The sequence below is a fragment of the Eptesicus fuscus genome, chromosome 9 (assembly GCF_027574615.1).
Source record: "Eptesicus fuscus isolate TK198812 chromosome 9, DD_ASM_mEF_20220401, whole genome shotgun sequence".
NCBI classification, from domain to species: Eukaryota; Metazoa; Chordata; class Mammalia; order Chiroptera; family Vespertilionidae; genus Eptesicus; species Eptesicus fuscus.
This window is the reverse complement of record NC_072481.1, coordinates 98,069,378-98,083,803: the sequence shown is the minus strand read 5'-3', so window position 1 is coordinate 98,083,803 and position 14,426 is coordinate 98,069,378. Positions and strand designations below refer to the sequence as shown.

Sequence of the window (14,426 nt, the reverse complement as noted above, 5' to 3'; positions counted from 1 at the left end):
CGTGGTCCATCACCACAAAGACCCCCTTTTTGTCACACTGCTCTGTGCTGTGAGCTGGAAATGCCTGGGGCACTCCCTGGGGCCTGTACTACTGGTGTGAACCCCATGAAACAGGAATTCTAGGGGAACGTAGGCAGGTTTAGGGAATTTTTAGAATTGGGGTCCAGGAAAAAAACATAGGGATACAGACAGGGAGAAGGTATATTTCCATAACACAAAGAAGCCAGGTGCAGTTATATTTCCATAAGACAAGGGAACAGCAACAGTTGTATTTACATAAGACAAGGGAACTGGAAGTAGCCAAAAAAGGTCTATATTTACAAAATAAAGAAGAAGGAAGAAAGTCCAGAAGGAATAGGAGGACAATGAGGGAGGAGGGCCTCAGGAGTCACTATAGCAACCAATTCGAAAAGGAATATTGACCAATCAGAGGGGATATCAGGACACAGGAACTGCAGCCTTTATAAGCCATGGAAACAGGAAGTCAGTGGGACCCTTTTCCCTCCCCACGTGGGAGTCCATTTGGTGGGACTCTTTCCCCCTCCCCACATGGGAGTCTGTACTTGTTCTTCAATAAATCTCCACCTTTGCTATACTACCCTCTGTCTGTGGATTCATTCTTTGACTGTGACGGATAAAGAATCCAGGTTCCAGTCCAAAAATCCCTTATCACCCAGACATTTCTCCTCTCAGAACCAGTGTTGTGGCTGAACTGGCCATGTGGTTCTTATTATAAGACACCACAGCTCAGCAAAAACCACCAGGAAACTTTGAAAAGACAAGGCTTATTACTCACTAGCCCTAGAGGCTACAAGGCACACCCAGGGCCACAAGTCAGGGAGAGAGAGGGAAGGGGAGAGGAAACGATCTGGGGTTCTATCTTTACTGGGTCCAGGGTGTGGAGCCTATGTTTTCTCAGGGTCACTATTTCAGGAATTAATGGGATGAAAGGGAAAAGCAGGGCCACTCAGGTGGTCAATTATTTAGGTCAACCAGAGCTTTCTACAAGGGGAACTTCGTGGGTGGGAAGCCTGGCTCTTCATCTAGTTGTGTAGCTGGCAATGTGTTTATTCCAGATTTGAAGTGGATGCCTTAGCAATAAAAAGCTTAATTTCAGCCACTGACATTAAAATCAGAAAAGCTAATTGTCAGGCCTTATACACACCCACATCTGTCTCTCCCACCATTCCTAAACACGGTGACCATTATTCTGTTCTCCATCTCTACAATGTTTTAACTGAAATTGAAGCATCCATCTTATATAAAAACTGCTGTTTGAAATTTTAACCCTGCTATTTGGCTTCTGTAAATTCTTGCTTGCTAAGACTACTCCCACTTCAGAGAGGCCATTAAACCTTCCCCAGACAAGGTTATCAGTGCTGGCGCCAGGCCAGGCCTCTGGTTGAGGTCTGACGGCCCCAGCACATAGGGGCTCTTTAAGAACTTGCAAAAGGGGCTGGAAACACCCCATATTTGGGAGACAAAAAAGGTAAAAACATATAAATAGGGAAAATTACTGCATGTTGGGGCACTGAATTTGAGAGACATTTTCCTCTGGACCCGCGCGTAATAAATGTAACTCCATCTCTCTAAGTATTGCTTTGTTCTTCTCCAGTTTTCTGTAACAGAATCAGTACATGACCTTTAAGATTGCCTTTTATTTCACTTAGTATAATGCTCTGAAGTCCATCCATGTTGCTGTATGCATCAATAATCCATTCTTCTCTATTGATGAGTGGAGTTCCATGGAATGGATGTACCACAATTTGTTTATCCATTTACCCACTGAAAGATATTTTAGTTTTTCCAGTTTTGATTATGATAAATAAAACTTTTATAAACACTTATACAAAGGGTTTTGTGTGGAAGTAAATTTCCATTTTTCTGGATTAAATGTCCAGTAGTACCATTGCTGAGTCATATTGTAGCTGCGTGTTTAATTTTTAATTAAATTAGTTTGCCAAAGACCTTTCCAGAGTGGTATACCATTTGACATTTTCACCAACAATGTAAGAGACATCCACTTCCTCTACATCCTTGCCAGCGTTGGGTATTTACACTCATTTTTATTTTAGTTGTGTGTTGTTGTTTTTAATGAAAGCAGGTTCTGCATCCTTTACTTGACTTGTATAAAAGAAACATGATATTGAAGAAGAGTGCTCATTTATAATACAGTTTCGTGAAAAAGAAAGTTACACGTTGCCATGATGGGAGACAGTTCCCGAGGGGTCCCTCATGGTTGTTTGTCTTGCAAGGGGGCACTGCTTGCTCTTGTTCCTTTTTGTGTGTAGGAAACAGCCTTGGAAGACGTGCCTGCCTCTGGAGGGAAGGACAGGCTTGCTTACAGCCTTAGAAGATGGAGATGATGTCTCCCTTTGAGCAAAGGGCAGACGTCCTTACTGCCCATTTTTAAAGAGGTTATGGCAGAAATCAGGTCAGCGGGAAGCGACAAACCATATGCACTTGGAGCTTCAGAAAAGGACTATTTATTCCAATACTGCCAGCAGTATGAGAGAGCAGCAGGTCATCCACAAAAATCTGCTCTGCCGACCCCCATAAGCCAGCTGCTTATATAGGGTAGGAGAAGGATTACATAGGGAAATTGGATTATAGGCATGGGGAAGTAGGAGGCTGGAGTGGGACTCCATTGTTTGGGCAACAAGGGTATTAATCTTTCCATGAGAATGGACCTCACTCCAAGGTTGACTCCCAGAACCTGGGACATACAACTCCCAGCCAGGTCAGAATGTCCCCTCTTCAACCAACATAAGGCAACTACGGTTAACAGAGCATGATCAATATTTCCCACAACCATAGCCAGTCCCCAATATTCCTTTCTTGCCCCTAACAATGTGGTTCCTAAGCTCACTGTTCCTTTTCTGTGATACTACCTGGTGTGTGTACAGATGTCCTATGGCCTTCTTCACATCACATCTCTGGGAATTGGGGCTCAGAGAACGGGCACAAAAATGGGAATACCATGCTGCTATGCTGTAAGTAATGAATTATCCTTTCTGACCTAGTAGTTTGCCAGAGTCTGTGAACCTTCATGAGACTGTGGCAGGCAGGCAAGGTAAAATCCCAGACTCCTCAGAGTTCTGGAAAAACAATCAAGGATGATGTATAGCACATGTATGTGACTGCTGATGGGAACAAAATTAAATGGACCACAGACTTAAATGTAAAACACAAATCTATAAAACTCCAAGATGATAACACAGGGGAAAATCTAGATAACCTTGGGTTTAGTGATGGCTTTTTAAATACAACACCAAGGGCACAATGCACAAAAAGAAAGAATTGATAAACTGGATTTGATTAAAATTAAATTTTTATTTTCTGTGAATAACACTGTTGAGAGAATTACAATAAAAGTCACAGCCTGGGAAAAATATTTGCAAAAGATATCCTATCTAATAAAGAGGGAATATGCTAATTGACCATCACTCCGTCGCAAAGATGGCTACACCCACAGCTGAGGCCAAGTTCCCATAAGGAACCTTAATGAGCAATCAGCAGGGACCTGAGGCTATGCCCTCCCCCACCCGGCAGGGCTTGACAGGGGACCTCAGGCTACGCCCCCCACCCAGCAGGGCTTGACAGGGGACCTCAAGGTGCGCTTCTCGTCCTGGTGCTGGGCTAGGGGACCTCAGGCTGCTCTCCCCGCCCCAGCACCAGGCCGGGGGACCTCAGGCCACGCCCCCCCACCAGGTGGGGCTTGACAGGGGACTTAAGGCTGCGCTCCCCACCACGGCAACAGGCCTGGGGACCTCAGACCTCACCCCCCGCCCGGCGGGGCTTGATGGGGGACCTCAGGCCGTGCCCCCTGCCCCAGCACTGGGCCAGGGGACCTGAGGCTTCACCCGCCTGCCTGGCTGGGCTTGACAGGGGACCTCAGAAAATGATGGAATATCTATTTATATATCTATCTATATAAGATGCCAATATGCTAAGTCCACCCAGCGGGGCTTGACAGGGGACCTCAAGGTGCACCCCCAGTGCTGGGTTTGGGGAACTCAGGCAATGCCCCCGACCAGCAGGGCTAGACGGGGAACCTGAGGCTGTGCCCCCCTCCCAGTGCTGGGCCGGGGGACCTGAGGCTGCACCTCTGCCTGGCAGGGCTTGATAGGGGGCCTCAGGCCATGCCCCCACCCAGTGGGGCTTGACGGGATCTCAGGCCGTGTCCCCCACCTGGCAGGGCTTGACGGAGGACCTCAAGGCATGCCCTCCACCCCGGTCTGGGCGGGGGGACCTCAGGCCATGCCTCCCGTCCTGGCGCTGGGCCAGGGGACCTGAGGCTATGCCCACTGCCTGGCAGGGCTTGACAAGGGTGGTACTGGCCGGGTCTGAATCTAGACCAATGGGGGGGCGGTCGGCCTGGTCTGGGTCTTATGCGATTTTGAGGTGCATGTGGGTGGGCAGGGACTTGACTCTGGGTCCTGTGGTGAGCCCCAGACTCTGACAGGAGGAAGGTTTTCATATATATTTTACTAATTTTTTTTCATCTCTGACACTTATTATAGAGAAAGGGCAAATAGCAATATTAAATTATTTCCTCTAATTAATCCCCTTTTAATGTGCACGCATTTTGTGCACCGGGCCACTCGTATCAGATAAAGGACTATTATCCAAAATATACAAAGAAATCATAAAACTCAATAATAAAAACACAAACACTCCAATTAAAAAATAGCCCAAATATCTTAAGAGAAGCTTCACCAACAATATATAGATAGCAAATAAGCACATGAGAAGATGCTCCACATCCTGTGTCCACACAGAAATGCAGGCAAAACAGCCATGAGGTAGCACTACAGACCTATTAGACAGTTTGGTTGTTTATTTTATTTTATTTTGTATTTTTTTATTTCTGAGAGGAAGGGAGAGGAAGAAAGGGATAGAAACATCAATGATGAGAGAGAATCACTGATCGGCTGCCTCCTGCACACCCCACACTGGGAATTGAACCTGCAACCTGGGCATGTGCCCTGACTGGGAATCAAACCGTGACCTCCTGGTTCATAGGTCGACACTCAACCACTCAGCCACACCAGCTGGGCTCTTTTAAAACTAAACCTCCTCTTAACATATGATCTAGCAATTGTGCTCCTTGTAATATATCCAAATGAGTTTAAAAGTAATGTCCACACTGAAACCTGCACATGGATGTTAATAGCAGCTTTACACAAAATTGCAAAAACCTGAAAGCAATGAAGATGTCCTTCTGTAGCTGAGTGGATAAACTGTGGTACATCAGAAAAAAAAAAAAAGAAATGAGCTGCTCTAGCTGTTTGGCTCACTGGATAGAGCATTGGCCTGTGGACTGAAGGGTCCCGGGTTTGATTCTGGTCAAGGGCACATGCCTGGGTTGCGGGTTCGATCCCCAGTAGGGAGTGTGCAGGAGGCAGCCTATTGATAATTCTCTCTCATCATTGATGTTTCTATCTCTTTCTTCCTCTCCCTTCTTCTCTGAAATCAATAGAAATATATTAAAAAATAATCCTATCTAATAAAGGGGTAATATGCAAATTAACCATCACTCCATCACAAAGATGGCAGCGCCAATAGCCACAAGCTGGTGGCGCCCAGTCCTCTCAGCCTTGCCGGAGTCCCCAGTCCCAGGGGAGTGGCCACTGAGAGCAGGCAGTGTGAATGGCTTGGCAGAATGCAATCGTTCTGCACCCAGCTGTCGATGGGCCTCTGGACTGCGGAGAGCCTCTGGGCAGCAGGCATGGAGCGGCCAGGCCCCACAAAGAGCTACTGGCTCATGGATTTGTGCGCTGGGCCACTAGTCTATATATATAAAAGCCTAATATGCAAAGTGTCCCCTTGGGAGTTTGACAGACTGGGAGTTCAATCGCTTGCTATGATGTGTGCTGACCACCAGGGGGTGGTGTGGAATGAAGGGAGGCCCCAGCCAGCAGCCAGCAGCCACTAGGGACCCAACCTGTGCACGAATTTCATGCACTGGGCCTCTATTAAAAAAGAAAAAAGAAATGAGCTATCAGACCATGAAAAGACATGGAGGAAACTGAAATGCATATTATTAAGTGGAAGAAACTAATCTAACAAGGCTATATACTAGTAGTATATGATTCCAACTATATGACATTCTGGAAAAGGCAAAACTATGGACACAGAAGCTTGTAGTTGCCAGTGATTAAGGAGAAAGGAGGGATGAACAGACAGTGCACAGAGGATTTTTAGGGCAGTGAAATTATTCTGCATGATACTATAGTGGTGAATACATGTCATTATGCATTTGTCCAAACCATAGAATGTGCAACAGCAAGTGTGAACCCTAATGTAAACTATGGACTCTCAGTGATAATGATGTGTCAATATTGGTTCATTCGTTGTAATAACCGTGTCACTCTGGTGGGGATGTTGATAGTTGGGGAAGCTGTGCATGGGTAGGGACAGGGAGTATAGGAATATCTCTGTACCTTCTGCTCAATTTTTTAAAAAATTGGTTTCAGAGAGGAAGGGAAAGGGAGATAGAAACATCAATGATGAGACAGAATCATTGATCCGCTGCCTCCTGCACACCCCCTACTAGGAATCAAGCCCACAACCTCAGCATGTGCCCTGACCAAGAATCAAACCTTGACCTTCTGGTTCATGGGTCAACGACACTCAACCACTTAGTCACACCAGCCGGAGCCTTCTGCTCAATTTTGCTATAGGCATAAACTTGCTTTAAAAAGAAGCCTATTAAAAATTGTAGTAAAAACATGAGTCATAATTCACTATATATTTAGATTATAATTTAGGAAAAAAATGAAGCCTGGGAGGGAGTGGACTTTCCAATTACCTAAAAAACATGCTGAGAAAAGCAACAACTTCTTTTGCTTTTATCCTCCCAGTAATAATACAAACAATGCTCATTTACTGCCATTTCCTCCCCATCAATACCACTTCATGTCCAATACTTGTCCGTCCTGCTTTTCTTGTGGGGAGAACAAACGTGGTTGACCTCAGCTTCTGTTCCTCTCTTTCTGGAACCCACAGGTTGTGGAGGCCCAGGCCCAGCAGCCTCTACCTGAAGTCCCTCCCCTCTAAACTTTGTCAGGGCCTTGAATCAGAGAAATTAGCAAAAAAATGTTGCTATAAAATACAACAGTTGCTGTACTGAGCACCCAATAGTGCATCCTATGTGCTTCAGGCATGGTAAACAGCTGTAGGGATGCAGACAAATATTTGAGATAGTTATCTTGATTTATAGTTTTATCATAGTTTCTTGGAAAAACAACTTATTAAACTGAAACCACTTGTAAACTAATAAAGAGGGAGGTTAGTCTATACTATGCCTGAGGCCAAGTCAGGGTGAAGGTGGGGAATTGGAGGATGAGGGGAAGGAGGAGCCAAGGGTTGGTGCCCGGTATTCATTCATTCTGCAAATGTGGGGTTCCAGCAGTGAAAAAGACCAGTTCTCTTATATCTGAGTAGGTGGAATACAGGCAATAAAGGAAAAAAATTATTTATCAAGATGATGGTAGAGCACAATCAGATGACATAAAGGGCATGAGGTGGAGATTGCAGGGAGATTGAGGTAATGGTACTTTATGAAGTGATTGGGCAAGTAAGACCTCTGTGCTGGCAGAGACCTGAAGGAGGTGAGGAAACTGACAGGTGAAGGGCCATGGCTAAAATGCGTGGTCCAGTCTCAGAAAGCACCCCCTCTTACTCTCTGGAAAACTCAGTTATCCACTGAGGTGGCAAAACAGGCTACCTTCTTCCTCTCTCCCCGCTTCTTGAAGTAGGACACAACAAATTCCTTCTGGGAGGTGGGTACCTGGGAAATCAGACAGATGCTGCTCAAGGCTGAACAGAGGTGGGCTCTTGGGGTTAATGATGCAGGTGTTAGCCAGAGTAGATCCTCTGACATGGAAAGGATGGACCTTCGGAGGTTTCAAGATAGCAGCCGAGTAGATGGATCTTTCTTACACCTCCTCCCAGAACCAAACTGGAAATAAAACTAAACTGAGGAACACCGCCCTGCCTGGTGTGGCTCAGCTGAGCATTGTCCCATGTACTGAAAGATCGCCAATTCGATTCCCGGTCAGGGCACGTGCCATGGTTGCAGTTTGATCCCTGGTCAGGATTCATGTGGGATGCAACCAATCAATGTTTTCCTCCCCATCCAAGTTTCTCTCTCTCCCTTCCTCCCTCTCTCTTTAAAAGTCAATAAAAACATTTAAATTGGGGAGCATTCACCCTGAATGGCCATCTGAAGACTAGCTGAAGGGACTTTTAAACAAGGAAGGGCAGAAACCACTCCGAGACTTGTAGAAAGGGTGGGGTCACGAGAGAGAATGGCCCTGTTTCCAGAGGCAGCAGGCGGAGGGTAAGGAGGGATATCTTCGTTACAGGGGGGAGGAGTTCCTTTTGACTCAGTGATCCCACTTCTGGGTATATATTTTAAGAATTCTGAAACAGCAATCAGAAAGAATATATGCACCCCTTTGTTCATTAACTGTTATTTATAATAGCTCAGATCTGGAAATAGTTCAAGTGCCCACCAGTATATGAGTAGATAAAAAAGCAGTGGTACATTTGCATAATGGAATACTGTGGGGCTGTAAAAAACAAAAAGAGGGTACTCTTAATCTTTGCAACAGCATGGATGGACCTAGACATTATTATGCTAGGTAAAATAAGCAAGTGAGAGATAGATAAATACCATACAATTTTACTAATATGTAAAATCTAACAAAGTAAACTGACAAATAAAATAGAACCAGAGGCATGGATACATGGAACAGACTGACAAATGTCAGCAGTGAAGGGTGTGAAGGTATTAGCTAAAGAACATGTATGCATACACCATGGACACAAACAATAGTGTGGTGCGGGCCAAGGGAGGCGGGCATCGGGGGTTGGGTGGAGGTGAGTAAAGGGGGAGAAATGGGGAACATCTGCAGTAGTGTCAACAATGAAGAATTTAAATTAAAAAAAAAAAGGATGGACCTTCTTGTGGGTGGTCCTCCCTGTGTCTATCAGGCAAAGCTTGATTTCCTCCATCCTCCTCCTTCTCCACCCTCATGGATCAGAACCCTATTCTAGCTACCTCCAGAGGAAAAAAAAAATTGATAGAAATGAGTGACAACCTTGACCAAAGAGAAGAGGTGGGCAACAGGGAACAAATATCAGCGGTGGTGGTGGTGGGAGGCGGGAGTTCCTTGGTGATAGGATGGGACTGCAGAAGGCCGACCATGTAGGAGTTCTGAGTGTGAATGAAGCAGGTGAAACAAGCTGCATAGGGTAGACAAGCCACCCATGAATCCCAACCTGAGGATTCTCAACCTCAGCACTATTGACACTTAGGGTGGAGAAGTTCTTTGTGTGTGGCTGTCTGTGCACATAGGATGTTTAGCAGCACCCCTGGCCTCTACCAACTAGATGCCAAGAGCATCCCCCAGTCATGACACTGTCTCTAGACATTGCCAAACATCCCCTTGGGGGCGAAGTCACTCCAAGCTGATAAATACTTCTGTACACACTTTGAAAGGCAGCTTGGTCCTTAAGCAAGAAATGGTTTTACACAGCAATAAGGAACTATACATTTTTTTTTTCCAGAACCATGCAGTCAACCAGCAGGAAGACTTGGTTTTGGTAAATAGATTGCTGGTTTACCTCCCAATGTTAAATGTATAGCAGGATAGTAACACTGATGTATTAATCATGGCTCACTTTAATCAATAGACTATCAGAAATAATAAGGTCTCATCGTTTTCCAAGGCCCTTACCTGTCAATCAAAATGATTAGTAGACAATAAACCTGCCCTCAGGAAAGGGGATGAAGCAATGCAGGCCACAGGTTAAGGCTCCAAAAGACCAGTCGAAGTTGTGTGAGAGTTGGATGTCAGCTAAAGTACCTATTTCTAAGTTAGTCTAACTGCTGGAGAAAACTAGGGCAATCCATTCTCTAGCCTGAGGTGTATTTGAGCCAGCACCACTTGCCTCTGGCAGGATCCTCAAATTCATTTGTGTCAGCTTTGTAGCTCTGTACAGCCAGCCCTGGGAGTCTGCTTCCAAATGACCACACTGAAGGAAAAGGAGAGGGAAAGGAGGTGTGAAGTGGGGAGAGTTTTTCCTGCTCCACTGAAGCCCAGTCAGGGACACAGTGGTGCTGTGTGTCTCCGTGGGGAAGCCTTCACCCCAGATTAAGGGAAGTGCTATAGTGCTCCGTTGCCCTTATTCCTCTCAGACTGTTCCACACTGGAGTCATCAAGGGGGTGAGGTGCCTAAGGCCCTCTCACCACCAGTAACAGTGCAGGATAGGCTCTGCGCCCTCCCCCGCCCCCCCGCCCCGTGAACCTTCATTCTGGCCCTGAAACCTCTGTTCCAAGGATGTTAGGTTCCATGAAAGATGAAAAAATGAGCCCCAAGTGGTGGTTCTTCCCAGTGTAAGTTAGGAAAAAAAAATTAAAAGTTTTGGTGGGTTATTAAGTACTTTATTCAGTACTTCCTCATTTATAGTTTTTTCATTCTTTCCCCCTTATTACCCATTTTGTCTCAGGGCCATTGCTATTACTTGTGACTTGAAAGAGTAAAGGCATGACTTGTGTGGTTTACACATGTCAAAGTTTAGGGCTATATTGGTGGTGGTGTTGGGGCAATTAATAAATCTCCATCTGGGTGATTCTATGAGATCAAAGTTTCGTCCTGGAGTCACTGAAGGTTTGCATCTCAGCTTCACTTATGAGCAGTGGGACCTTAGTTAAGTGAGGACTTCTGTCATGCCTCATCTGTGTAATGGGGATAACACTACCCACTTCTTGGAGGATTAAGTGTGATAGCATCTGAAAAGCATTTAGCATGGTGTTTGGCACGATTATAAATAAACTAGAAGCCCAGCGCACGAAATTCATGCACGGATACGGTCCCCAGGCCTGGCCTGTGATCAGAGCCATCTTCCCCAGCTGCCCACAGCTGGCCTGCCCCCCGCCGCCACCCACCCCCAGTTCCCCATTCACCATCAGTGATCGGACCCTGATGGCCAGGGAAAGGACTGAGAGGTCGGCCGTTCCCGCTTGCTTGCCAGCACCTCCCCCCCTTCCCACCCCAGTTCCCCGTTTGCCATCGGGCAATCGGAGCCTGACGACCAGGAGAAGGGACTGAGAGGTGGTCAGTGCACCTCATAGTGACTGGTCAAGCGGTCGTTCTGGTCATTCTGCCATTAGGGTCAATTTGCATATTACCCTTTTGTAATATAGGATAGAGGCCTGGTGCACGGGTGGGGGTTCCCACTGGGGTGTGGGGCCGGCTGGGGTGAGGGGCCATGGTCCTTCTGGTCTTTGGTCATTTTGCCATTTCAGTCACTGGGCTTTTATTATATAGGATATGCAAAGCAGAAGTGTCACAGGAACACAATAACATATCATTTCAAGGGTTGGCATACTTTTCAACCCCAAGAGTTGCCAGTGGGATTTCATGAGTCACTGGACATCACTGGCAGACCTAAGGAGAATGGTTAAGTGGGGCAGAGACTGAAGTTTTGTCTGGCTGAAGGTGGACTGTGAGGTTGAGGCACCAAATCTGTTATCCAATCCTGCTCTAGGTGTTTGTTGTGGACCATCTATATGACAGACACATGGAGGTTGCTGTAGGGGTAAAGTCAAGTCCTTCTTCTCAGAAATATTATTTTCTAGAGAAGATAGATGAAAAACAAGTGCAAGGCTAAGTAAACAAATACTTGAGAGGTCTATGATGAAAATGAGCAATGGATAAAGTGATAGAGGATGGGTGGATGGGAACCTAGTTTAGACAAGGTGATCAGGAAGACTGAGGAGGTGGCATTTCAGCTGGATAAAGCTGGCAGTGCAGATGGGCAGAGCATTTAATGGAAACCCCAGTGAAAATGCCCTGAAGCTAAAGGAGTAAAGTAGATACTGGCTACTAACAGTTGCTTCAACCTGTGGGTAGTGAGTACTGAGGAGCCAGAATGGGGGAAAGACTGCCCCCCCGCCCCCAAGGGATGCAGAAATGGTCATAAGTTTGATTCAGGTAGTCTTCAAAGGTGCAGAGACCAACAATAGTGGGAGTCGCAAATATTTTGTTTTGCATCTTAACCAGAACTTTGTGCTAATTTCCAAATTCTGTCTAAAACCGAGGATCCAAATATCACCTCAAGTAACTTTTCCTTCTCAGACTAAGATGGAGAGATCCAGGGGATGACAACCTCAGTGGACACAGCAAAGAGAATCCGTGATGAGGGCGATTACATCGGCCCATACTGGAGCTTTGAAAACAGAAGAGGGAGAAGGCCCAGAGTTTCAAGATGACTCTGTGGGCAGACAGGGAATCCCACCAACATGGGTGAGAAGCACAAAGGCAGTGAGCTTTGTAGGGACCTCCAAGTAGTAAGTGTGGCTGGGATTATTAGCATTACCTTCCTCGCCTGTAAAACGGGGACAATAAAAATTTCCCGTCCTCACTATTCCCTACAGGAGGACACCGGGCTTACAGACAGAGAAGAGAAAGCTTTTAAGTTCCGTGAAAGTCCTTGTACTCAAGAATTGCAGGGTCTCTGCAGGGAACACTCGGTGCAGGACAAGGCTCCATCCGGAGGAAGCAGGCCGTCCAGTACCGCAGAGTGCAGGACAATGTTTAGGGCAAGGAGTCCTAAACTTGTCATTCTTGGGCCTCCGCAGGTCTAGGGAGATTCAAAGGGTGCGGGGGTCCCGTGCGCGTTTCTCTTGGGACTGAGGCTGGAGAAGTCACTTCCAAGCGGACGTCTCCATAAGAGCGACTCCCTGCCCTAAGGTCTCGTCCACAGCCACACTGTCACTGCTGGGAAAAACAACAGATCAGGTGGCACACCCCCTCCTCAGAAACACAAGAAGACAGAAAAACCTCTAGGATTCACGCAACCGCGGCCATTCCCGCCACACTGGCCAAACCGGAAGCCGGGATTTGCGTGTCAGAGGAGCATTGTGGGGCTGGTAGTCCAGGCTGAAGCGCGGCTCAGGACTTAGAAAGCCACAGAACTACATTTCCCAGGAAGCTCCGCGCGGGCGCCGTACGTGCGCGTGACGACTAGACTTCCGGAAGGACCTGGGGCGGGACCGTGGCTGTGGCTGGAGCTAGGCATCGGGATGCAGCGCCCTGGGCCCTTCAGCACCCTCTACGGGCGGGTTCTGGCCCCGCTGCCCGGACGGGCGGGGGGCGCGGCCTCTGGAGGGGGCGGGAACAGGTGGGGTGCCCCGGGCTCCCTCGTGCAGCCGCCGGTGTGCGCTCATTCCAGTACCGGCGGCGCGGGCCAAACAAGCCCCAACGTCCAGGGAGCCAGTAGTGCCTTCCCAGCCCCCTCCACGATGTCCAAGGCCGAGGAGGCCAAGAAGCTTGCGGGCCACGCGGCGGTGGAGAATCACGTGAGGGTGAGCAGCTCGGGCTGCGGGCTGGGCTCCCGGTGGGCTCCCTTGTTCCTGGAAGGGCGCGGGCTCCTGGGACGCCCTTGTTCCTGGAAGGGCGCGGGCTGCAGGAGCGGGGAGGGCGCGCCTTTCCCCGGGTTACTTCCCTGCTGGTTAAAGGCCGCTTTGATGTGGGGTCCGCTGGGGGCGAGCTTCCCGAAGACTCTGTGTGGCCCGACAACAGGTTTGCAAAGCGGAGCCTGGGTGGTGTCTGATGTTGAGTGGGGCTGGAAGAGACGTGCCCTCTGGTTTCCTTACCAACAAAGGGAAACTGATGAGTTCCGGGCTGCTGACAGGTCTTCTCTTCACATTCCTGGGAAGCCGGGGGAGGACTGGCTTGAAAATTGCCTTGACATTTGACTCCAAGTAGGTTTAGCTTGGCGCGCCTGCTCCTGAGTGTGCTCGCCAGAGGGCTGGGGAGACCGAGTCTGAGGGGAAGACCTGAGCGTTGAACGCCCCTTCGACGTGGCGGGTGGACACTTGAAGCCTGGAGGATGCTGTTCCGAGATGATAAACTGTTAGTGGTGAGGTCCTGGCCCCACTTGTTTGTTAAGCGGGTGTGATTCTTGCTGTGAGTGGAGTCTTTTAACCCGAGTGGATTTGTTGTTGCCTATCAAGTTAATTATCTTAATTAAAATATTTGGGTAGCCAAGTGGAGTATCTTTGTCCTTAGGTGGAGTTTCTTAGACTTTATTGGCTTTTTGTCTTTTCTACTTAAAAAATGGTATTACCTTCTAATGCTAGTGCTTGAGAATACATTAGCTTACAAAGTTATTTTGCATATAGATATGTTTGCTCCCCACACAGCCTGTTTAAGTGGGAGGGGCCAGTGCAATAAGCTGGCTCCGCATGTTCTGTAGAAGGAATGGCCAGGGATCCTCCAGCACCTAGTGACTCCGGTTAGGGAGTACCCTTCCACCAGGTCCACAGCTGCCCTGGGGTCACTTGTTACAAGTCTGGTTAGCAATAGGATTTTCTGTGGTAATTCACAGAGTTAATGTAAAATGTGTA

The 14,426-nt window shown here is 47.5% G+C and overlaps 1 protein-coding gene and 1 long non-coding RNA gene across 4 annotated transcripts in view; one reads left to right on the top strand and one right to left on the bottom strand.

The window, feature by feature from the left end:
- Nucleotides 1–9,982: 9,982 nt before the first annotated feature.
- Nucleotides 9,983–12,890, bottom strand: LOC129150361 (uncharacterized). Of its 2 annotated transcripts, none has more exons than XR_008557094.1 (3): nucleotides 12,859–12,890; nucleotides 12,131–12,244; nucleotides 9,983–10,047 (listed from the first exon to the last, which is right to left on the bottom strand). It is a non-coding gene; the product is annotated as an uncharacterized LOC129150361 (long non-coding RNA). The 2 variants fall into 2 exon arrangements; XR_008557093.1 differs by lacking the exon at nucleotides 9,983–10,047 and adding an exon at nucleotides 11,440–11,606.
- A 180-nt stretch (nucleotides 12,891–13,070) lies between these two features.
- RPIA (ribose 5-phosphate isomerase A) overlaps nucleotides 13,071–14,426 on the top strand; it is a 29,158-nt gene continuing 27,802 nt past the window's right edge. For both annotated transcript variants that reach the window (XM_054721584.1, XM_008154102.3), the window contains exon 1: nucleotides 13,071–13,382. In XM_054721584.1, the coding sequence (XP_054577559.1) occupies nucleotides 13,101–13,382 (282 nt within the window). In that variant the 5' untranslated portion in view covers nucleotides 13,071–13,100. The remainder of the gene's footprint in view (nucleotides 13,383–14,426) is intronic.